A 26,083-nucleotide genomic window follows, 5' to 3' on the forward strand; every position below is an offset into this window, starting at 1 on the left:
AGAGCATGGGCATAAGGAGACCTTACCCTTGAACACCATAAGGGAGGGAATGTGCCACTAAAGCCTTAATTTCCTGAATCCTACAGACTGACATGGTGGTAACTAAGCAGGCAGTCTTTGTAGATAAATGGAGCAGGGAACAGTTTTCCATCGGTACGAATGGAAGTCTCATAAGGTGACTGAGAATAAGGTTGAGGTCTAAGGTAGGGTTGGGCTGTCTAACGTGGGGATAGAGATTGCCCAACCCCTTAATTAACCTAGATGATGCTGGCTAAGCAAATACAGAGAATCCCTCTACCAAGGGATGAAAACTGTACCAATTGTACCTTAGCCAAACTGATGGAGAATCCTAATTTCTTCAGACCCAGCAGGTAATCCAGGACGAGCGGAACTGGAACAGAATCAGGCTGAAAGGAGCAACAACTGACCCAATGAGAGAAGCTCTTCCACTTTTGTAGGTAAGTAGTGCAGGTTGACATCTTTCTGCTGAGCACTTGTGCGTCTGCAGAGCAGGAATGCTCTAGCCCTCCCTGAAAACCATTGAGGAACCAAGTCCTGAGGCACTGAACAGCTAGGCTGGGATAAAGCATGCAATCCACATTCTGAGACTGGAGGTGAAGAACAGCTGGAAGCTGGAACTTCGGTTGGACAGACAAGTACCGAAGTTGTCAGGGCCAGATAGGCACTATAAGGATAACTATGGCTCTGTCCTGTCTGATATGTTTCCATGGCCTGTAATTTTAGGAGTTTAGGGGGGGAAAACGCTCAAAAAAATACCCTTCTTCCAAGGTAGAAGGAAGGCGTCTCCCAAGGAATGGTGACCCAGACCCCCTATTAACCAGAAAAGAGGGCACTTCTTGTTTTCAGAGAGGGCAAAAAGGTCGACCTGCGACAGTATATCTTTGGGATATACTGCAGAGAATCTGAGTATCCAACTCCCATTTGTAGTCCTGTGAGAAGCATCTGCTAAGGGCATTGACTATGGTATTCTGAAAGCCTGGGAGGTAGATCATGGATATATGGATCTGATGGGTTATGCACCAGAGTTTCATGGCTTTGGCACACAAGGAGGGGGACCTTGCTCCCCACTGCTTGTTGATGTAGAACATGAAGAGCATTGCTTTGCTCTTTCAGAGAATCTATGGAAAACGGAAAATGGACCAGGACATGAACTCTAGGCAGCGTGTGACCTACTATACCTATTCTTATTTGTAGGTGTGTATACACACACACACACACGAGACTGTAAGGTAGCTCTCAAGTCCTTCAGCGCATGCAGGGACTCGTTCGTGGTTTCCAAGAAGAGTTTATGATCATCAAAGGGGATGTCCTCCACAGTGTTCTATACCTCTCTTGGAAACTGACAGCTGGAGCCACGATGCCCTGTGCATAACTACTGCCATGGAGATGGATCTGGCAGCAGCATCGAAGGATGCTTGATGATCAGTTCTGGAAATTAATTGGCCATCAGAGATGATAAACTGGAATTGTTCCCTGCGTTCTTGAGGCAACTCTTCAATAAAGATTGTCAGCCTATTATAATTGGTGGAGTTGTATTTAGCCAGGATAGTCTGATAATTTGCAATCCAAAATTGCAGGGTTGCTGATGAATAGGCCTGGCAAACTGCAGTCAATAGACTGCCCAGGGGTCCCAGTATGGCCACCGTGGTCGATACGGAAGTGGAGGTGGCATACAGGGTTGGTTCCACCACCGTTGGTGACCAGTACAATCCTCCCTGTGACTAACCAAAAAGGGATTCCTGAAGGGGTATGTTGGAGAACCCTGGACCAAAACTGAGGAGACTAATTGGAAGTCTCCTTCTTCCTCCTCCACATCATCCTATAAGGAGCACCCCCTGGGAGTGGAGGAGAGTCCTAAGGTACCAGAGACTGGAGTCTTGGTACTAAAAGGTATTCTGTACCCATAAGAAGGGGTACTCCAGTACATTCGATACCAAAAAAGGTCCTAAGAGTATGAGAATTCCTGCAGTACCCAGAAGGGATCCAGTATTGGCACAGTAGCTGACGCCACTGTCACCAAAGCCCATGGTACAGATGTTGATCGCACCATAGTTGAAGATGGGAATCATTTGTTTGGTGCCAACAGTGCCAAATGCACCGTCAAATGGATAGACTGCATTAGTACCAATGGCTGGGTTAAGGGGCATAACAGAAACAGCTGGGTCAGATCCATCAATACTGATGGCTGGGCTAAACTTGACAGAGCCCTGTGCCTGATCATCTTGTTTTTAAGAGGGTACCAGGATGCTATCGGAGCCATGTCTCTTCTCCTTGGAACTCTAGGGCTTCATGGTCTCCCCGGTACCAGGGAAGGAGTCATTGGCCTCAATGGTACCCTCAGAGACAGGAGACATGACCAGGGACCTGGTCTTTTTTGGAGCTGAATCCTTTGAGTGAGAGTCCACACTCCTCTTTTTGGGAGTCATCCAAGAAGCCTCCAAAGTCTTCCCATCTTTACAGGAAGCCTGCCTGCTCCAAGGTAAAAGAGGCACTAGATCTGCCCCAGGACAGATGTACAGGGAGGTATCCTGACTGGTTATGGTCGCAGGGAGCGTTCCACCACGAACAGACTTAGCTTCATCTCCCTGTTCTTCCTTGTCCTAGAGTTGAGGGCCCAGCAGTAGTTACACTTCTGAGTGACATGGGAGTCCCCTAAGCAACTGACACACAGAGAGGCAATCGCTTATAGGAATAGCCTCTTGGCAGGAGAGCCGGTGTTTGAAGTCTGGAGAGCCAGGCATGCCCTGCCAGGAAATAAGTCTCCCAGAGGAAAAAAGGAGAGGTGAACAAAACAATCCCCTCGCTAGCTGTACAAACTAAACTACTAGAGTAAATATCTTAGCATTAAGGAAAAACGAAGGCCAAGGCCTGCTCCAGTCGGACACACTAAGGCTCTCTGAGGCCAAGCTGGTTGAGAAGAAACTAAGGGCAGTTTGCCCATACACTACTACATAGCCTCAGTGTGTGACACAAAGAGGCCTAGGGCATGCACGCAGGCCAAACAGACACTGCTAGCTGAAAACTTCCAATCAAGGGCTTGAGAAGCGCATGTGCGCCTGATGTGGAGCACCCATAGGGACACTACTCGAAGAACAACAGTAGTTATGGAAATGTTGAGAATCAATTTCTTTCTTCAACTGATTGCAAATGTCCACTCCACTTCAGGTGACTCACAAGCAACTTGATTTGGATCAGAGTCCATCTGAATAATGACTGGAGGACCACATGTCCAAATCTGGCATCATCTCTAGACGGCTGAAAGATGGCATAATGTGAGGCAAAGATATGCACCGAAGACCATGTTGCCACTTTAAAAATGTCTGGGTTAGGTATTTGAGCTAGAAAGGCCCAGAGGCTACCCGAGACCTTGCTGAAAGTGCTCTGCTTCGTGGAGCAATGTTGGCTAAGTTGTAACACAAGCATACACAGGAGGATTTCCAAGATGAGATCTTTTGAAGAGAGGCTGGGAGCCCTTTCATACTTCTGCAACTGCCACAAATAATTGTGATGATTTAAACTATTTGGTCCTGTCCAAGTAGAAACCTAATGCTCTCCTGACATTTAAAGCGTGGTGTCTCCCCTCATCCTTATGAGCACGAGGCTTCAGAAAGAATGAAAATAGGTAGACTGATTGATTGACATGCAAGTGAGACACTACCTTTCTAAGAAACCTTGGATGGGAATGCATGTAAACCTTGTTCTTGTAGATCACCTATAGAGGACCGGACAGAGTACGTATGCCGTGGTGTTGTGTGTCTAATGTCCTCGGACCAACATGGCTACAAGGTGGGTGGTGCAATATCTTTTATTGGACCAACTTCTATTGGTGAGACAGACGAGCTTTCGAAAGCTTGTGTCCCTCACCAACAGAAATTGGCCCAAAAAAAGATATGTTACTCGCCTCATTAGAATACATAATTCACCTAATCTGCTGGCTGAGGTGATTGCCACCAAAAAGGCTAGCTGCACTGAGAGATATAGCAAGGAAAATATAGTTAAAGGTTTAAATGGGAGCACCCATTAGTTTTGATAACACCAAGTCCCAAGGGGAAACAGGATCCTCTACCTGAGGGTACAACCTCTCCAGAGCCTTCAAAAACTTTATTGCCATAGAGTTGAAAAAGACAATGACTATCAGAGGGTGAAAAGCCAAAATAGTTGCTAGATGGACTTTGTTTGATTAAACTAATGTTTTAGGGATAACAGATAATCCAGAATATGATGCATTGGTAACCGGAGCAGAGAAAACAGATTTCTGCTGGGACAAGATGGAGACTCTCTTACCCTTTGCTAGGTACATATATCCAGTGGATTTTTTTCTATGATTTAAAAGCATATCTTAACTCCTCTTGAATAAGTCTCTTCCGAGGAGGTTAGCCACAGAGCAATCCAGTCTGTCACGTGGAGAGCCTGCAGTTTGGGGTGGAGGAGGTCCCGAGAGATTAGATGTGCGTCTGCTGGCAGAGTGACTGACTTTGATCAAGTGGAAAACCAGTGTTGCCAAGGCCAACTGGCAGCTATAGGTCTGATCTATTGTATGGTCTTATCTGATTTTTAACAATACTCTGGGAAGGAGTGGAACTGGAGGAAATGTGTACAAGATCAGGTTTGTCCAGGGTAACAGAAAAGTGTCTGTGAAAGAGATTCCAGGCTGTGATCTTGTTGAGAGCAAAAACTGATGACATTGCCTACTGACTTTCATTGCAAAGAGGTCTACCTGGGGAGTCCCCCACAGCTGGAAAATGGACTTGGAAAGGCCCAGCAGAGACCACTCGTGGTGGTTGGTAAAACAATCTGCTTAACTGGTCTGCCAAATTGTACTTCATGTATGGAAGGTGAGAGGTTTTGAGGCTGATTTAACTGGTGATGGAAAAGTCCCATAGGTTGATTGCCTCTAGGCACAGAGTTGTGCATGCCCCTCCTTGCATGTTCACATAAAATGTAGCTGCCATATTGTCTGTAAGTACACACAGATTTCTTCCCTTGGTATGGGAATGGAAAGCTCGACAAGCCAGCTGAATGGCCCTCAATTCTCTGTCATTTATATGCAGAGTTAAATCCTGTGTAGACCACAAACCATGCACCTGCAGGGAACCCAGCTGAGCCCACCCCGAGGACAGAAGCATCTGTAACCAGGGTCAAAACTGGTTGAAGAGGAGAAAACACAACACCCCCCCACACACACACACACCCCTCTCCATACACATTTGAAGGGTTTGTACTTAGCCAGCTTTGATGTGGGAGGAAGGGAAGACAGAGTTTGCTACAAAACCTTGGTGGGCTCCACGATAGCTTCATTAATTGGAAGCACCACCCAAGAAGGTCCTGCAGTTGCTAAAATGTCAATCAGCCTGTGGGATGACTCAAACTTCTTCCACCTGGATATTCAAGGTGGAAGCCACTCTTTTTAAAAGGTCTTCATGGGCCAAATAGTCAACAGGTGGGGGTGACGAATCCTCCGAAACCACTGTCTCATCAGGTGATGAAGAGGATGAAGCCAAAATTGGCAGAGGTAGACCATCCCCTGGCTTTTCAAAGGGGAGATTCACCTGAGCAACATCCTCCTGAGTGGTACTGAGCCTGCTACCAGGCATGGTCTCCTTGGTGGGATGGTATTTGACACCTACTTGATGCAGCAGAATGGAGTGGATGTGGAAAGGACCTAGAAGTAGGTGGCAATTCTCAAGGGTTCCAAAACAGCAATTGGTTAGGCCCAGGAGCCTGATTACTTCCAGGCCATAGATTGCTACACATCAGCCAGGACAGTGCCTGCTCTGGGTGCCAGGGTGTTAAGACCTCAGAGGGGAAAGATGAAATATACTACATGACTGCAAGACATATGAGCTAACCTCATAGTCCGAAGATGAATCAGCTTCTTCTGATCAAGGAGGAAGGGAGGCGCTGTTCATGTTTGTGCTGGTGATCAGCATTGGAAATCCTGGGATGATGGACCAGAGAAGTCACCATCTTCACTCTTGATAGCACCACACAATGAGGCACCCATGGTACCAAAGTCTGTATTGTAGTAGCTGGCAAAGTTTGACCTGTGGTCTTTGGTGCCAGATAAGAGGACTCCTACACCACCTCAGACAATGGTACCGAGAGGCTCAATAAGTCACTTGCAGCAGTATAAGCCACTGGAGTTGATGACACCAAGATTGCCTCTGGCTGACGGGTCAATGCAGACAGCACAGAGGAGCCTCACAGTGCCACTTCAGGGGCTGGATGTGACAGTGCCTGTGCCAGAGTCGACAGTCCTGCCTGAGCGGATGATTGCCTCAGGAAGTGCCTCAGTTTCGAGTGCTCTCTACTTCCATTATCTGCATGCCTGCTGAACTTCGGTGCCACGGATTCTCCCTCTCCCTTTGGAGGCAGACCTGCAATGTTTCTTCCTTAGCACTGGGAAAGGTGACCAGTGCAGAGACTCAGACAATACAGGTCGAGTGCTCCTCACTGAAGCCAAAGCACTCAGCATCCATTCCAAGCAGGAAGGCACAGCGCTTCTTGTATGAGGAGAAATTTAAGTCTGCCTGTCCTGTCTTTCTTGGTTCTAGGTTTAAAGTCCCTACAAAATTGAGACTGATTTCTGATGTGCGACCCCCCAAGACGCTTCAGGCAACAGGAATGCAAGTCACTCAGTGGCATCAGTTCCTTGCAGGATCAGCAGGGCTTAAATTCTAGTGACCAAGACATGCCCTAGTACGGTTTCCAGTAATGGGAACTGAAGTTTTTGAAACACATTTAAAAGAAAAACTTATAACTATTGCTAACACTATAAACTACTAAACTAATAAAAATGTGTACAAGTTATATATAAATAGAAGGACAGAACTTGCAATAGCATGACAACTGTCATGGGCAGTAAGAAGGAACGGAGGAGGGAGAGCTCAGGGACAGCCCCACTCTCTGTAACACCATGCAGCAGTGCAGGGTAGCTGGGGATGCCTCAATGGGTACCACTGAAGGAAAAAATTGACTGTAGTGCACTGGGTGCGCGCACCCCTGAAGTGGAATGGACATGTAATCACTCAAAGAAAAACTGACTAGTTTATTTTTCATCCTTCAAATTGATATGCACACAGTAAACAAGCAGCATGGTGAAAAAAATCAATACTTTCAGTTTCAATAAGATTAAGATGACAACAAAATAACTTAGATTTAAAAAAAAAAAACCTAAATCCTCAAAGATTTTACACCTGACAATATCTTTGTGAATGAACTTGGACTCTGTCCTCCTTCCTACCTCCACAAATGAAAATGTTTAGAAATCATTAAAATTAGCAAAAGAATCAAAGTTCTAAAAATTACCACTGAAACCGGACATATTTTCAGGTGTCTCTCCCTAACACAAACTGGGAAAGTCTCTTTAAAAATATCCCAGGTTTACTCCTTCCTGACTGAACTTGGTAAGAAGGGCATGAATAAAAAGACATTTGTTAACAAAATAAATGAGCAAGGAATTAGGAGTTAAAGATGGAAAAGATTTAAGTCATCTAGTCTATCCGAGCCCAAACCTCACTAGTGCTGGATTTTTCTGTACAGAATATTCAACTGTTTTGTCTAGTCATTTTAGCTCAAGTGATGAAGTTACCACAACTTCCCTAGGGAAAGCATTCCACAAGCTATTGTAAGTTGAAATAAACTAAACAGAACAATATTTCCTTTATATTCAACCTACATCATCTTTGCTTAGTTTCATCTAATTAATCTTACTCATAGCCCCTGGGGGTCAACCAAACAATTATGATCCCTTCCTGATATTTCTACCAGCATTTTAAGGGTACGACATCACAGCTCAGGCTGTAACTATTCCTCTCGGCTCTCAATGGTCCTTGAATGCAATCCCCTACCAATGAGTTTACACTTACTATTCGTAGGTCTCCAATGCGCTTTTCAAGAAGTACAGGTAGGCCTTCTGGGAGGGCAGGCACCTGCTTTGGTGTCATGACCTGAGAGGTATTGGTTGGCTGAGTGGCACTTCCATTCTCTCCTGATGGCTCAGACGCTGGACTGCCATTAGAGGTGCCGTCAAGCAGCCTGTCAAAGTCAATCTCTCCCAGAATCTCCAGGGCACTTTCGGTTTCCTGCAGGAGCTCATGCTCATTTGTGCTACCAAAAATGGAGAGGACAGGATCGGTAACCCTGAGGTTCAAGTCTGAGACATCATTTCCTGTGGTAGCAGAGGAGGAAGGGGGTTTACTAGGGGTGGAGGTGGCAACAGTCACTGGGGGTTCTGGATTGGATTCTTTCTTCCTCAGGGCTTCCTTCTCCTTTTGGAACTTCCGGATCATGGCTGCCAGAGAAAGCGAGTCCTTGTATAACTTCTTCTTCTTCTTCTCAGATTTGTGTGAATTTAAAGCCATTACTCTGCAGAGAATGGAAACTTCTGTTAGAACGCATATAACTGCCAATGACAAAATCACTTTCTGTGGGAATTCACAACAGCTCAAAAATAACCAAGTGGGGAGGAAGAATAATAGTAAAAATAACTAGTGTGGAGGTTTTGGAATTAATTGAGAAACTTAGCAGTAACAAGTCACCGGGACCGGATGGCATTCACCCAAGAGTTCTGAAAGAACTCAAATGTGAAATTGTGAAACGACTAACTATGGTTTGTAACCTGTCCTTTAAATCAGCTACTGTACCCAATGACTGGAAGATAGCTAATATAACGCCAATATTTAAGGGCTCTAGAGGTGCAATTACAGACTGGTAAGTCTAACATCTGTACTGGGCAAATTAGTTGAAACAATAGTAAAGAATAAAATTGTCAGGCACATAGAAGAACAAATTGTTGCGCAAATGTCAAAATGGTTTCTGTAAAGGGAGATCATGTCTTACTAATCTATTAGAGTTCTTTGAGGGGGTCAACAAAGATATGGACAAGGGGGATCCAGTGGACATAGTGTACTTAGATTTCCAGAAAGCCTTTGACAAGGTCCCTCACCAAAGGCTCTTACGTAAATTAAGTTGTCATGGGATAAGAGGGAAGATTCTTTCATGGCTTGAGAACTGCTTAAAAGACAGGGAACAAAGGGTAGGAATAAATGGTAAATTTTCAGAATGGAGAGGGGTAACTAGTGGTGTTCCCCAAGGCTCAGTCCTAGGACAAATCCTATTCAATTTATTCATAAATGATCTGGAGAAAGGGGTAAACAGTGAGGTGGCAAAGTTTGCAGATGATACTAAATTGCTCAAGATAGTTAAGATCAAAATAGACTGTGAAGAACTTCAAAAAGACATCAAAAAACTAAGTGATTGGGCAACAAAATGGCAAATGAAATTGAATGTGGACAAATGTAAAGTAATGCACATTGGAAAAAATAACCCCAACTACACATACAACATGATGGGGGCTAATTTAGCTACAACAACTAATCAGGAGAAAGATCTTGGAGTCATCGTGATAGTTCTCTGAAGACGTCCATGCAGTGTGCAGCAGCAGCAGTCAAAAAAGCAAACGGGATGTTAGGAATCATTAAAAAAAAGGGATAGAGAATATGACGGAGACTATCTTATCGCCCCTATATAAATCCATGGTAAGCCCACATCTGGAATACTGCATACAGATGTGGTCTCCTCATCTCAAAAAAGATATACTGGCATTAGAAAAGGTTCAGAAAAGGGCAACTAAAATGATTAGGGATTTGGAACGGGTCCCATATGAGGAGAGATTAAAGAGACTAGGACTTTTCAGCTTGGAAAAGAGGAGACTCGGGGGATATGATAGAGGTATATAAAATCATGAGTGGTGTGGAGAAAGTGAATAAGGAAAAGTTATTTATTTGTTCCCATAATATAAGAACTAGGGGCCACCAAATGAAATTAATGGGTAGCAGGTTTAAAACAAATAAAAGGAAGTTCTTCTTCACTCAGCGCACAGTCAACCTGTGGAACTCCTTGCCTGAGGAGGTTGTGAAGGCTAGGACTATAACAGGGTTTAAAAGAGAACCGGATAAACTCATGGAGGTTAAGTCCATTAATGGCTATAAGCCAGGATGGGTAAGGAATGGTGTCCCTAGCCTCTGTTTGTCAGAGGGTGGAGATGGATGGCAGGAGAGAAATCACTTGATCATTACCTGTCAGGTTCACTCCCTCTGGGGCACCTGGTATTGGCCACTGTCGACAGACAGGATACTGGGCTGGATGGACCTTTGGTCTGACCCAGTATGGCCATTCTTATGTTCTTAAGTTAAGAGCAAAGTCAGCCTTGTGTGCATGCACCATGAGATTTTTACCCAATCAAAACATTACAGACCTCATTTCCAACCAAACTGCTCCTTTTGCACGCTGCCCATCTCTTCATCATCCACCACTACTAAATCCTGCACACAATACAGTATTAATGAAATAAAGCTTATCCTAATGAATGGTGAAGAGCAAATTATGGAGGAATCAGTAGACTCCATAGTTAAGACAGAGTCTAAACTTATATTCTAAAGCTATTTCCTGTATTGCCCTCCAAACATTTGAATGGTGACCAGTTTGCTTGTGATTTGGTATGTTTAACTATCATATGGCAGAAAATTTTCCAAAGAATTTTGAAAGTGTAGGATTAATGTTTATATCCTACTCAATAAAAATGAAGTTCTTATACAGTTCCTCAATTTCTCATGATTTTTTTTAGCACGTTATAAGCAATAACAGGTTTTCAGATTTAATTCTTAGACTCTCACAAACAGGTCAGTTTTAGTTCATGGAGAATTTCCCAAGAGTCAAATTAAGAATTTTTATCTTAAGTACTATCCAGAGAGAATAGGAAAGATCAAACTAAAAGATAGTTTAGTTACCCTGCCTGTTTGTTACAAAAATTTAAGATTTTGGAGGACTATAAAAAGTTCTCCAGGATCAGAGAACAGAAAACATGACACTGTCCCATTGGATATATATTTTTAAGTCTCAACTAACAAAGACTAAATTGGTAGGAAGACTGGATAGGATGGATGCCTGGAGCAGAAAGCTAGGGACTAAGGAGCTTAACAGAGATTTACTGAGAAAGGAAACCTGATGTGGTTATGAAATGTAACGGGAGCAGGCAGGACAGGAGTGTCTAGTTGTGGAAAGAAGGGCAGGTGGAGTTGTAGGGAGCAAAAAGAAGATGTACATGAGAAGAAACAAGGCAAAAAGATGAAAAATAGTAGACTAAGAGGTAAATAAAGGAATGGCAACAGATAGAGGTAAAAAGGAATAGGTGTAAAAAGGAATACACTATAGTGAGAACATGAAGAATCAGAGGAGAAAAGTCTGCATTAGGAAAAAACATGCTGCAAGTGCCTCAAATGCTGTCTTATTTGGCATTATCAACTTGGAATTCAGTATCATCTTGGAGCTCAACATCAATGAGCTACTTGAAGTTGACGCTCAAACTCCACATTTAACGTGTTAGGATTTCACTAGTGCATGAATGCCTGAGTATCACAGCACTTCAAGCACTGAAACATTCAGCACTGAAATCTTTACACATGAAATCTGAAGATGATATACAGTTAGAAAACTACAGGGAATGGTATAGGAGAGGCATGGAGAAATGCAGGGAGGAGGAGACTGGAGGCATAAAGAGCAACAATACTGCTTTCCACCTTACCTTTCTAGCAACACTTTCTATATAGAATCATAGAATATCAGGGTTGGAAGGGACCTCAGGAGGTCATCTAGTCCAACCCCCTGCTCAAAGCAGGACCAATCCCCAACTAAATCATCCCAGCCAGGGCTTTGTCAAGCCTGACCTTAAAAGCGTCTAAGGAAGGAGATTCCACCACCTCCCTAGGTAACGCATTTCAGTGTTTCACCACCCTCCTAGTGAAAACGTTTTTCCCAATATCCAGCCTAAACCTCCCCCACTGCTACTTGAGACCATTACTCCTTGTTCTGTCATCTGCTACCACTGAGAACAGTCTAGAGCTATCCTCTTTGGAACCCCCTTTCAGGTAGTTGAAAGCAGCTATCAAATCCCCCCTCATTCTTCTCTTCCGCAGACTTAACAATCCCAGTTCCCTCAGCCTTTCCTCATAACTCGTGTGTTCCAGTCCCCTAATCATTTTTGTTGCCCTCTGCTGGACTCTTTCCAATTTTTCCACATCCTTCTTGTAGTGTGGGGCCCAAAACTGGACACAGTACTCCAGATGAGGCCTCACCAATGTCGAATAGAGGGGAACGATCACATCCCTCGATCTGCTGGCAATGCCCCTACTTATACATCCCAAAATGGCCTTCTTGGCAACAAGGGCACACGGTTGACTCCTATCCAGCTTCTCATCCACTGTAACCCCTAGGTCCTTTTCTGCAGAACTGCTGCCGAGCCATTCGGTCCCTAGTCCACAGCGGTGCATGGGATTCTTCCGTCCTAAGTGCAGGACTCTGCACTTGTCCTTGTTGAACCTCATCAGCTTTCTTTTGGCCCAATCCTCTAATTTGTCTAGGGCCCTCTGTATCCTATCCCTACCCTCCAGCGTATGTACCTCTCCTCCCAGTTTAGTGTCATCTGCAAACTTGCTGAGGGTGCAGTCCACACCAACCTCCAGATCATTTATGAAGATATTGAACAAAACCGGCCCCAGGACCGACCCTTGGGGCACTCCACTTGATACCGGCTGCCAACTAGACATGGAGCCATTGATCACTACCCGTTGAGCCCGACAATCTAGCCAGCTTTCTATCCACCTTATAGTCCATTCATCCAGCCCATACTTCTTTAATCTGCTGGCAAGAATACTGTGGGAGACCGTGTCAAAAGCTTTGCTAAAGTCAAGGAACAACACATCCACTGCTTTCCCCTCATCCACAGAGCCAGTTATCTCATCATATAACATATAGTTTTCTCACTGCATGCCTCTCTGGGCACCTGCCGTTAACCAATGTGAATGGAGCAAAGGAAAGCAAGGGCACGAAGAGACGGGCAAAATGAAAAAAGGAGACTAAGGATGTGAAGGAGACTTCATGACATGAAAAAGAGAGAAGGGAAGAGAAAATATAGCTGGTAAGGGGCCCTGGTCAGAGCAGGGATGCTGATCTTCATGGACTCCAGGCTCCTTTTGCACACACTAGAACCTCAGAGTTACAAACCGCTTGTGAACGGAGGTAGTTCATAACTTTGAAATGTTTGTAACTCTGAACAAAACATGATTGTTCTTTCAAAAGTTTACATTGACATAATATAGCTTTGAAGCTTTACTATGCAGAAGAAAAATGCTGCGTCCCTGTCCGTCCCCCCCCCCCCCGTTTTCCCCCCAGTAGTTTACAGCACTGTGTTAAATGTATTGCGTTTGCTTTTTTTTGTCTCTGCTGCTGCCTGATTGTGTACTTCCAAATGAGGTGTGTGGTTGAATGGTCAGTTCGTAACTCTGGTGTTCGTAACTCTGAGGTTCTATTGTACTTAATTTTTCCTGCTTCTCTCTTCCCTGCTCAAGGTTTTGTGGCATTACGATGGATATTTAAACGTTAATTATGAATGCAAAACCATGGAAATTCCCAAACAAGAACTTCATTAGCTAACAGTTATGGTTTGAAGTGCTACTACAGAGTATTATTACAATTATTATAAAAAATAAACTGTGGAAATCACCAGCTAAGGTATACAATTCTGATGCCAAACTTCAGACATGTCTATAATGCCCCGCAGTTCAGACTAAGGAGATGTGTGTACCAGTGCTGTGTGTACACACAGTGTGTACCAAAGTGCTGCTCTGTAACTCTCCCATGCAGACGCTCTGAGCGTGAACTCAAATCTATATTAGTGTGATCTCAGGACCTTTAAGACTGCACTCACAGTATCCTCATAGGAGAGATAAAGCACAGCTCTTTGGTATACACAGCTATTTGCATTTCCTAACTCCAAAATGCAGGGCAGAGTAGACATGCCCTCTCCATGCAATTCATTAATGTACACCTATCTAGACTGAAAATTTCTGTCTGAGCAACAAGCCAGCCTCAACTCTGCATCTGTATTACTGCTCTGAAGTTGGGGAGAGAAGAAACTCAAAACAACCTTCCCATCCATAAGAAGTTTTATCTCAATGACAACAGCCACCATAATGCATTATTGAGACTTGTAAAGTAGATGCACAAACACTATTCTGCTTTATAGCTATATACAGTCTACCAATCATACATAAGAACAGCCATACTGGGTCAGACCAAAGGTCCGTCTAGCCCAGTATCCTGTCTTCCAACATTGAAAATGAACAGAATAGGTACTCATCAAGTGATCCATCCCCTGTCATCCATTCCCAGCTTCTGGCAAACAGAGGCTAGGGACACTATCCTGGCTAATAGCTATTGGATGATTTTGTTGGGGATTGCTCCTGCTTTGAGCACGGGGTTGGACTAGATGACCTCCTGAGGTCCCTTCCAACCCTGATATTCTATGATTCTATTGATGAACCCATCCTCCATGAATTTATCTAGTTCTTTTTTGAACCTTGTTATAGTCTTGGCCTTCACAACATCCTCTGGCAAAGAGTTCCACAGGTTGACTGTGCGTTGTCTGAAGAAATACTTCCTTTTGTTTGTTTTAAACCTGCTGCCTATTAATTTCATTTGATGACCTCTAGTTCTTGTGTTATGAGGAGTAAATAATACTTCCTTATTTACTTTCTCCATACCAGTCATGACTTTATAGACTTCTATCATATCCCCTCTTAGTCATCTCTTTTCCAAGCTGAAAAGTCCCAGTCTCATTAACTTCTCCTCATATGGAAACGGTTCCATACCCCTAATAATTTTTGTTGCCCTTTTCTGAACCTTTTCCAATTCTAATATATCTTCTTTGGGATGGTGCAACCACATCTGCACACAGTATTCAAGATGTGGGTGTAACATGGATCTATAGAGAGGCAATATGATATTTTCTCTTATCTATCCCTTTCTTAATGATTCCCAACATTCTGTTCACTTTGACTGCTGCTGCACATTGAGTGGATGATTTCAGAGAACTATCCACAATGATTCCAAGATCTCTTTCCTGAGTGGTAATAGCTAAATTAGACCCCATCATTTTATATGTACAGTTGGGATTATGTTTTCCAACGTGCATTAGTTTGCATTTATCAACACTGAATTTCAACTGCCTTTTTGTTGCCTAGTCAGCCAGTTTTGTGAGATCCCTTTGTAGCTCTTCGCAGTCTGCTTTTGACTTAACTATCTAGAATAGTTTTGTGTCATCTGCAAAATTTTGCAACCTGTTTACTCCTTTTTCTAGATCATTTCTGAATAAGTTGAATAGTACTGGTCCCACTACAGACCCCTGGGGGACACCACTATTTACTTCTCTCCATTCTGAAAACTGATAATTTATTCCTATCCTTTGTTTCCTATCTTTTAACCAGTTACTGATCCATGAGAGGACCTTCCCTCTTATCCCATGACAGCTTACTTTGCTTCAGAAACCTTGGTGAGAGACCTTGTCAAAGGCTTTCTGAAAATCTAAGTACACTATATCCACTGGATCCCCCTTGTCCACATGTTTGTTGACCCCCTTAAAGAATTCTAGTAGACTGGTGAGGCATGATTTCCCTTTATAAAAACCATGTTGACTCTTCCCCAACAAATTATGTACATCTATGTGTCTGACAATTCTGTTCTTTATTATTGTTGCTTCCTGGCCTGTGATTACAAGGATCACCTCTGGACCCCTTTTTAAAAAGTGGCGTCACATTAGTGATCCTGCAGTCATTTACAAAGTCATATAGTATGTGATCACATAACTAAAGGCTATAACACATATGGACAAGGGGACCAAATTATGATTGCACAGGTAACCTTCATTCTGCATTTGCTAACTTGAGTGCCTATCTTTGCAAACTTAACATTCTTTTAATGTCTTCACATTCTTTTAACTTTAAATTGAGTGTAATCCCTTTGGTTTTTAAAAAACTAAACTGAAAAAACAGACATTCCATCATGTGGAATCATATGGTCACCTACATGGTCATCAACAGAGTCAGATTCACAACACAGATCTCTGCCACTTAAGCTAACAGAGTTACTGATAGCACTATCAGATTGTCATCATGTATATGGACTAGCCACTAGAAGTGGAAAAGAAACATTACTAATGGGGTTCACAGATGTTTACTGACAGCAGAGGTAATGGCAAGATTTGGGAATTTTGGGTTACATTCCAGGTTCTGGAGGGGAGTGCACTCTAATGGTCCCCTCAGGCCTAACTTCTTCTGCCCCATGCTCTCCAAGTTATACCTATCCCAATCCTCTCTTTGCCCTCCCCACCAACTCTTTGTATCAGTATCCCCCCTCTAGCTTCTCATCCCAGTCTTCTCACCTAGTAAGTACTAGCCTCCCCTCTGAACAGCATGTTGGAGTCTTCATTCCTCCACCTCAGCTCCCGCTCCCAGTTTCCCTCCCCAGGCTCTTCACTCCAGTCTCCTTACCTCCTTATCTAGCCAGTCCCAGCCCCCAGCCTACCACTGGCTCCTCATGTGATCTCTCTTTCCTATTGCAATGGCTCTGAATCCTAATCTTCCCCCTGAACTGGTTCCCAGTCCTTTTTCATGTTCACATTTCCCTTCCCCACAGCTGGCTCCCAATTCCAGTCTCTCCTTCCACCACACAAGGCAAGCTCTTACTCCCACAATTCTATCCCAGCCCTGGTCTCCCCCCATCCTCTTGTCCCAATCTACTCCCTCTACTGCCACCCATCCCAGGTCCAGTTCTCATCCCCTCTGCATTTAAGTCAGAAGGCTTTTTCCTCCTTGCTGCCTGAGCCCCAATAAGGGGAACACAGACTACAAAGAGAGACCGTCTCCCTTTTTTGAAGTCAGCTGTTCAGTGCCACTGCAGCCAGGAGCAGCAACTACAAAGTAAGTCTTGCTCAGCCCCTGCCGCCCTGCAGAATTTAGCTGTCAAACTCCAACAAGACTCTATTGAGCGTGTATTGAGATTTTTTTTTTCCCCCAAATCTTTAGAACTTGGACAAATGTGTGTGGTTTAATCACAGGAACAGCAAAAGACACGTCCAAGGCCAGGATGACACCCCTGCCAAATTTCCAGTCACTGTTCCAAAGCATGGTGGCACTAAACTTCTCAGTGACACAGCTTTTGGATTTGATTTGATGGGCAAAACAACTTACTTTTCCCTAATCTTATTTTCACAAAACTACTGAACCATTTTTGCTGAAATTTAAACAAAAAAGCCAGCCTGAGGCAGACACCCAGCATGGGAAATTTCAGCCCACATGGCTAAAATTTGGCATACTTATAACTAAGCAAGTGAAATGCAGAATGGCTGTGTAACCTTAGCTAAAGATGGCACTATGAGCAGAGCATATAACACACTCCTTTTTGGACTAACAGCACAGAGTGTGTCATAACATTCTATTTCTGTATTTGTCTGTGTACATTAGGCTCTCTGAAAACCCTATCACCATGGTATACAAAAGCAGATAGTAATGGATGAGACAATTACACAAGTATATGTATATACACCACCTAGGTTTACATCACTCTTCAGATTTACGATTTCATCTTGCAGAAGACTGCTTAAATTCCTTATGATAAAAATCATGCTGAAGGAATACTGAAGATGGGAATGGTAGAGTTATGATAGCAATATATTGGCATTTTTTAAAATGTCCTATGTCCAAAACTTACATTCTGCATAACTACTTAAAGTTCTTCATCCAAAAAACCCCAAATCTTTAAACTTAACGGCATAATTTTGCAAGCCTTTAATACCTTGAATAATACATATAATTGTACTTGCTATTTGGAGAAGCACTTCTCCACTTTAAATGGTCAACCAATTAAGTTTGTTAGAAATTGCATTAAGATCAAAACTGGTAGTGAGAAGAGAAGAAATAAAGGGACCAAGGATTAAAAACAACTGAGGCCAAAGGAAAACAAGACTGGACGGGAAAACTGTCTGTGCTTGACTATTATATTTTGTTGTTGCTATGGATGGCTAACCTGCTATTTTTCATTTACTAGGTACTGCAACACATTAAATGCCAGAACTCACATAGATAAGAGATGACTGCAACATGTTGTCAGAAGGGTCACAATAAGAGTATATATTGCAAACATTGGCTTTTTCAGGTTTGCATAATGACTTCAATGTCAAACAAAAAGTAGAAAAGATTATGAAACATTTGTGTTGGTTTTCAATAGCAGATTATTTCACTCAGAAGACCTACAATAGCACCTTCAGATCTATCCCCAATTCTCTCATATATAGCCAGAACATCAGTGATAGTTGCACTTAGAATGGAAACTGTCGGTCAACCTTAACACTGACTTTAGTCATTCATAACCTTGCACCTTTAGGCTGAAAATTTTCCAGCCTTGTTCTCTATCTGAAGGTAAATTTGGAAAGTTAAACAATAGTTTAACCATTTCACTAGGAGCATGGGGGAAATAACTCCCTCATCACAGAAAGTTCTCATGTTTTCCCCCCTCCTCCCATTGTTCTAGCACCAAAACAGCTGGAGTCAAATAATTTTCCAGAGCTGTGAAAATTTAAACAGATAAAAATCTAAAAAAGCTTTTAAAAAAAAAAATCGATTATCCCTCAAAAATAAAAAACTCAAATTCTGCTTACACTATTTATGTTTAACTATATTCAGCAAAAAAGTAAAGACTGGCAAACAAACTCAACAGGGGGTGAGGGGACATTAAGCTATTGCTTCTCTTGTTGCTGTGAGGTGCCCTCTCCTTTAAAAACCTGACAGACAGACCTACCCCAGCTGCTTAGGAACTTTCATTTTCCGAGGCTTTTTCTCCTTCTCTGTCCCCTCCTCTTTCCGCTTCCGCTTCTTAATCCCGCGGTCCTCTCCTTCTTTTAGTTTGGATACCTAAAGAACCAAAACGGTGATAGTGTTACCTCTGCTCTACAATGTTTTTATACAATAATAAGTGCTTCAGCCTTATGTCTAGCAATTCAGAGCTGACATCACTACTAAGCAATTGGGTTAAAGAAGAAAAAAAAAAAAAAAAAAAAGTGTGAAGGGCACTCCTTCACCTGTTTAGCTAACCACGAGCTCAAGGTCCCAATTACATATTTTCTTATGTACTTTCTTTTTGCTTCTCACCACTTCAGATGACAAATTAGACATATTTCAGAGTGGTAGCAGTGTTAGTCTGTATCAGCAAAAACAACAAGGAGTCCTTGTGGCACCTTAGAGACTAACAAATTTCTTTGGGCATAAGCTTTCGTGGGTTATAACCCACTTCATCAGATGCATGGAGTGGAAAATATAGTAGGCAGGTATAGATACACAGCACATGAAAAGATGGGAGTTGCCTTACCAAGTGGGGGGGGGGGGGTGGTCAGTGCTAATGAGCCAATTCAATTAAGGTGGAAGTGGCCTATTCTCAACAGTTGAAAGGGCCTGTCTTCACTACTCGGGTAAAGTTGACCTAAGTTACACTACTTCAGCTACGTGAATAAGGTACCACCCTTGGGCGATTAGAGTGTATGGCAATACTGAAATATTAACAAATGTTTTTAAAAATTTAAAAGATACATAATTGAATATTCAACAACAGCCTTGGAAAAGACATCATGTCTGGTTCCACAACTATTCTGCCAAGTAAAGAAAAATTCCAGACAGCAGGCAAAGACATTAGAGAAGTTGGAAAATTCTAGGGCGGACACAGAACTCATGCAATCCCACTGGCTCCGTCCAACGGGTGGTATAAACAGATTCTAGAATGAGTTGTAACCAGAGACAGAAAAAGACAGCGTAAATTTTAATAAAAAGCAGTCACTTTTCAGAACAGAACTAAATAAATATTTTGGGAATGTTTTTCCAAGGCTAATTTGGGCATTAGGAACAATTTTAATCTTGCAAATATATTTCATGAAATTCTAAATATCCTCCCTATCTAGAGGAATTCACATTGAATTTTATTTTATATGGCGATGTTGGTTTTTATTGAAATAACATGAGCAGACTTCAACAAGTTTTTAAAAATGGTATGGGTCCAATTTGTTTGCCTGCTTTAAACCGCTGCGTAGCTTTGGAAGGCTAGATAGCCTGCAGAAATCTCAGGTTATTTATGTTAGGAAACCTTGTGACTTCCCAACCCCTTATATGTGAGCAGCAAAATAATGAGACTGACATCACCTCAGGGGTGAAAGTAATATTAAATTCTTATCGGTACGGGGGGCTTGACTCCAAGCCCCTGGAAGGGGCAGGGCCTCGGGTGGAAAGGGCAGGGCTGGGGGTCAGCCTCCCCCAGCCAGCCCATCCACACTGCCTGGCCCACACCGCCCAGGGCTCCGGGGGCGATTTAAAAGGGCCTAGGGCTCTGGCCGCTGCTGTGGTAGCAGCAGCTGGGAAGGCGTCCTTTTAAATCGCTGGCCCTGGGGCAGCTTCCCCTTTTGCCCCACTGCCTGCCAGTAGTCCCTGCCGGAGCGTCCTTTGCCATGGCAGCGCTTTAACATTGGCTGGGTACGGGCCGGTACTGGCTTCTTACCGGTATGCTGTACCGGCCCACTTTCACCCCTGCGTCACCTGTATCTATTTATCAGCAAGCTCTCAGTTTTCTCATTTTGTTGTAGCCAGATTATGAAGCCTTTCCTGATTTTCAAATCAGCCATAAATTCCAGGAGGAAGAGAAACTAAGATCACTCACTTTAGGTGGCCTGTGCTTTTTGTCCTCTGCAAAGTCTTCATCCTCTGAATCAGATGCTTGGCGGAATTGCAATGTTCCCGTGTTGATGTAAAATCCCCCATATTTGGTTGTCAGAGATGCAGGAACCAATTCATCATACTGGGCAGGAAATAGAAGAGTCAGGTGATTAACCAACATCACCTTATTAATCGGAAACAATTCACTTACTTAAATACAATCTCTGAACATGAGGTATTAAACACAAACATCTTACATAACTTGCTAGATTTCAAATCATAAACATACCAATGCTGCTGAAAAGTTATTTGTCAACGCTGTGGAGTGCTAGTGTCACAGTACTAATCCACTGCTTTTGAAGCAAACTAATAAAAATTCATATTTAGGAGAAGGCTAGGGTCACCACAGTGGTGATGACACACTATCCATGGAGTGGCAGCGGTGGCACACCAAAAAACACGAACTGTTAGGAGATGAAACAACAGTGGTCCATCTAGGTCAATATTCTGTCTCGGACAGTGTCTGCTACCAGAAGATTCAGATGACGATACATGAAACCATGTAGCAGACAATTAAGGAATAACCTCCCAAAGGTCAACATAGAATATTTCTTCCCAACTCCATCAGTTACTGAGTGACTTACATCCTGCAGTATGCAGATTTAATATTTATTTAATATCCCGGGAATTTTTTTCAAAATCTTACTAAGATCTTGGCCTCACCAAGGTCCGCTAGCCACAGACTCCACAGATTTATTATATATTGAATAAAAATATTTCCCTTTATCAATTTTTAATGTGTTGCATTTCAGTTTCACAGAATTCACTCTTATTTTTCTAGTATAAGAAAGAGTGCCCAATTTACCTTCTCTATACCATTCATTTTTTTGGCATGCCTCCATGATCCTCTCTCAATTTCTCTCTAAATGGTCCTTATCTTTCTGTGCCTCTAATTATTGTCATTGCCTCTTCCTAGACCCTTTATTTCTGCTATATATTTTGAGATAAGGTGACCAGACGGAACAGAATATTGCAGGTAAGGGGATCCATGAATTTATGTACAGGATTTATAATATTTATAATTAATTTATGTTGGGGTTTTAGAATATTATTTTCAGTGTTAAAAGTATAATACTGAAAATATTGTAATATTTTATTTGCTTTTTTCTGAACCTCTGCTCAGTTTAGCGTTTGTTTCACTGAGCTGTCTGCAATGATACCAAGGTCGTCTTCTTGTGTAATTACACTTAATTACAGCGGCGTGTCTGAATAGTTCATATCATTATTTCCACCGTCCTTTATTTTGTCAACATTAAACGACATTACCATCATGTTGTCCATTCAACTGGCTTTGACAGTCATCTGAAGTTCCTCACAATCTTCCCAAGTAGCCTACAGAACGGTCATCTGCAAAAGTTACCACCTTACCATTCCCAGCTCGTGAATGTGTCACATACCACCAATGGTAGCATAAAACACTATACCACCCCAAAATTAACCTTATGCAATATAATCATCGAAATATAGGGCTGTAAGGAACCTTGAGAAGTCAAGTCCAGCTCCCTGAGCTGAGGCAGGACCATCCTTGAGAGGCCATGTTCGTAACTAGAGATTTACTCCTACTTGGTTTACCCTCACTCAGCCAGTTTCTAATCCACAACAGTATTTCTTTATTTTGTGTAGCACCTACACCATTATAGTTGATTTCTAGATAGATTGAAAAAAAGCAAAAAGCACAAATTCTACCTCAAAGTTTAGACTAAAAGACATATAGAGAAAGGGTACAATATTAAATGGAATAGTTGAGATGGTAACTGGTCGTGGTAAGTACTTTAATTTACTAAAAACTTTAAAACAAAACAAAAACAAAAAAACCATACATTACCCCCCTCTCCCATAGCCTAGTCATATGTTAGTCAATTTCTTGTAGATATTTTGCTAGCAGTGAATCTTCAAGAAGGCTCTGAATACAGAGAGTAGCAGTCTTGTTGATTCACTCAGGAACAACATTCCACAGAGTGTCATGAAAGAAGTGCTTGCAAGAGGACTGGAAGAGTGGGGCATTGAGCGGCAGCATGAAAGGACAATGAAAATGAGACAAGCATCTTAAGTTTGATGATGTGGAAGAGGGAGTGGAAGGGATGAGATGGTCAGCTTGATGGGTGAGAAATATGATTCTAGTGACAACATTTTTTATGGGTAGGGAGTGGTGAAAGAATGGGAAGTCTGTACAACACTGGTGACTAGGAGTCCAGAGAGAAGACATTTACAATACCTACAAGAAAAGATTACAAGAACTATCACAACTGCAGTGTGTGGATAGAGAAACGGATTTCTGAACTATTTTGAAAGAACAAGAGACAGCATTTGGATGTGCCTTAGAGGTATGAGGCATAGGAGATGGAAAAGTCAAAGGTGACCTCGAAGATACAGGCCTGAGCAACAGGGAGATTGGTGCTTGTCAAATATGAAAGAAATGGAGAAGGCAACGGCTTGCAAGAAAGAAAAGGAATTGCTCTTTGGCTATGTCAGCTTGAGCTGACACACACCAATAAGAGGAAATGTTGGAGACAGGACAAGATCCAGAATTGAACAGATGGAGACAAATTAGGAGCAAACAAGTGAACGTGAGTCACTGGGATAGAGATGGTAACTGAAAACATAAGAGCATATGAGATCACTTCATGAAAGGATAAAAAATGAGGAGGGGGAAAAAATCAAGAACAGAACAATAAAGGATGAAACTGAGGACCACCACCCAATCAAAAGAGGTAGTCAACAAAAGCCAGGAGATGTAGGTAAAGAACCAGGAAAGAACAGAATAGCAAAAGCCTAGGGTGGCTAAGATGTGGAGGGTATGATCAATGGTACCAAAAGCAGTAGAGCGCTAGGAGGAGGAGCATAAATTAAAAAACCTTAAGATTTGACTAGGAAGAGGTTGTTAGAAGCCTTGATGACAGCAGTTTCAATGGAATGAAGGAGGCAGAAGCCAGACTGGAGAGGATCCAGTAGGGAGTTGGAGATGAATGTTGCAGTGGTTGTAAATCATAATATTTGATAAGGTCATGGGTAAAAAGGAAGAGTTAAATGGAGAAGGCACTGGAGAAAAAGGCAAGAGGTTAAATGAAGATGAAGGAGGAAACAGAAGTAGTGAGGCAAAGGAGGTTAGGAGGCAAGAGGGAATGAGGAATCACTGAAACACACTGAGGTCACAAGAAAGATCATGCAAGTGCGAGGGGGAGGTGGTGTTAGAGGGAGAGAAAGTGGAAGGCAGACAGTGCAAAGAAGTACACTATGATGTCAATCCTCTCTTTAAAAAGTCTTCAAAATCTTGCTAAAAGAAGGTGCAGAGGGAAGTTTAAGGTGAGAATCAACAGTAGTAACAGGCAACAGTGACTTCAGGCATAAAAATCAACAAGGGGGGGAACCTGTAGTGGAAGAAGTCAATGCAGCCATATAACTTTCTTCATAGACTCCTAGTGATCCAAGAAGATAAAGGAAGTCGGAAAAGAAAGGCTGTGAATGATGACTCTCTTTTTAGAGATGGAGTGGGCATTCCACTGGGAACAGGAGTAGATTTAGTGAAGTTAGAATATGTAAGTTCAAAGGAATGGGAGCAAGTGATGACAAGGACAATTCTGCAGGGAAACTGGGGGAAGCCAAAGTTGGGACAAATGTCATCCCAGGCCAGAAAATGGTGGCAGTGAGAGAGAAGAAAGCAAAAACTGTCTGAGGGTTGGGCAGGAAGTGCTGACATGAGCGGAGAAGAGAGCTGTGTAAAAGAAGCGGGATGAAGGAGAAGAGCAGGAACTATACCACAGAAAGTTAGTGAATCAACCAGACAAACAGAAATTTTAAGGATTTCATTCAATATGTATAAAACCAAACAAGCAGAATATAAACTATCCAGTGGTTCAATAAGCAAATGGCAAACAAGATCAGCGAGACACAGATAGACAGAAAGATACCAGATGATGTTTCAACAGCGGCTTGCGAAAGTGTCAAAGGGCTTTTTGAAAGTCCACAAAAATTCATCCTGCTCAAAAAAATTCTAGTAGACTTGACTCTCCTTTTCAGAAGCTATGCTGGTTTGTTCCCATCACAACACATATGTCTAATTTAGAATTCTATATTTAATTTTTTTTCAACCACTTTACCCAACACTGAAATAATGCTAACTGATCTATAACACCCATGATCACACCGAATGCCTTTTTAAAAAATAGGTACAACATTTGCTAACTTTTAATGCTCCACTGTATTAGCTGATTACAATGTGGATTACATAATATTGGGAGCAGCTTAACTACTTCATTCTGAAGCTCCTTCAGAATTCTTGTATGAAAAAACATATGGTCCCCTATCCGTTTGTTCCTCCTTATTCCTAATGCAAAGAAGCTGAATGATTTTTTGAAATGTCCTAATCCTCTTTATTTGCTGTCAGGCATGGGGAAAAATTCTTATCACAGGAGCATAGCAGCTAAGACTTCAGATATGGTTGTCTGATGAGAAAAATAAAGAGCAACCAGCAAAAGACTTATTAAAAAAAAAATGCGGTTAATTTTTAAGTATATCAGAAGCAGGAAGCCTGCCAAAAATCAGTGGGGCCACTGGACAATCAAGGTGCTAAAGAAGCACTCAAGGAAGACAAGGCCATTGCAGAGAAGGTAAATTAATTCTTTGTATCAATCTTCACTGCAGAGGATGTGAGGGAGATTCCCACACCTGAGCCATTCTTTTTAGGGAGGAAATATGAGGCCCTGTCCCAGATTGAGCTGTCAGTAGAGGTGGTTTTGGAACAAACTGATAAACTGAACAGTAATAAGTCACCAGGACTTCATGGTATTCACCCAAGAGTTCTGAAGGAACTCAAATATGAAATTTCAGAACTACTACTGTGGTATGCAACCTATTGCTTAAGTCAGCATGTATCACATGACAGGAGGATAGCTAATGTGAAACCAAAATTATAAAAATGCTCCAAAGGCGATCCTGGCAATTACAGGCTGGTAAGTCTAAATTCAGTACCAGGCAAATTGGTTAAAATTATAGTAAAGAACAGAATTATTATACACATGAACACGATTTGCTGGGGAAGAGTCAACACAGCTTTTGTAAAGGGAAATCATGCCTCACCAACCTATTAGAATTCTTTGAGGGGGTTAATAAACATGTGGACAAGGGTGATCCAGTGGATATAGTGTACCTGGACTTTCAGAAAGCCTCTGACAACGTCCTTCATCAAAGGCTCTTAAGCAAAGCAATGAATGATGGAATAAGAGGGAAGGTCCTCTCACGGATCAGTAACTGGTTAAAAAGACAAGAAACAAAGGGTAGGAATACATGGTCCATTTTCACAATGGAGAAAGGTAAATAGCAGGGTCCCCCAAGGATCTATACTGGAACCAGTGAGGTTCAACATATTCATAAATGATTTGGAAAAGGGTAAACACTAAGGTGGCAAAGTTTGCAGATGA

At 42.4% G+C, this 26,083-nt stretch overlaps 1 protein-coding gene across 4 annotated transcripts in view; it reads right to left on the reverse strand.

The window, feature by feature from the left end:
* Positions 1–26,083, reverse strand: part of UBN2 (ubinuclein 2) — a 108,361-nt gene that overhangs the window by 53,791 nt on the left and 28,487 nt on the right. For all 4 annotated transcript variants that reach the window (XM_037883211.2, XM_043544539.1, XM_043544533.1 and 1 more), the window contains exons 4-6: positions 20,611–20,748; positions 18,712–18,824; positions 7,890–8,388 (exon numbers count right to left, since the gene is read on the reverse strand). In XM_037883211.2, the coding sequence (XP_037739139.1) occupies positions 7,890–8,388; positions 18,712–18,824; positions 20,611–20,748 (750 nt within the window). The remainder of the gene's footprint in view (positions 1–7,889; positions 8,389–18,711; positions 18,825–20,610; positions 20,749–26,083) is intronic.

The sequence above is a fragment of the Chelonia mydas genome, chromosome 1, assembly GCF_015237465.2.
Source record: "Chelonia mydas isolate rCheMyd1 chromosome 1, rCheMyd1.pri.v2, whole genome shotgun sequence".
Taxonomy (NCBI): domain Eukaryota; kingdom Metazoa; phylum Chordata; order Testudines; family Cheloniidae; genus Chelonia; species Chelonia mydas.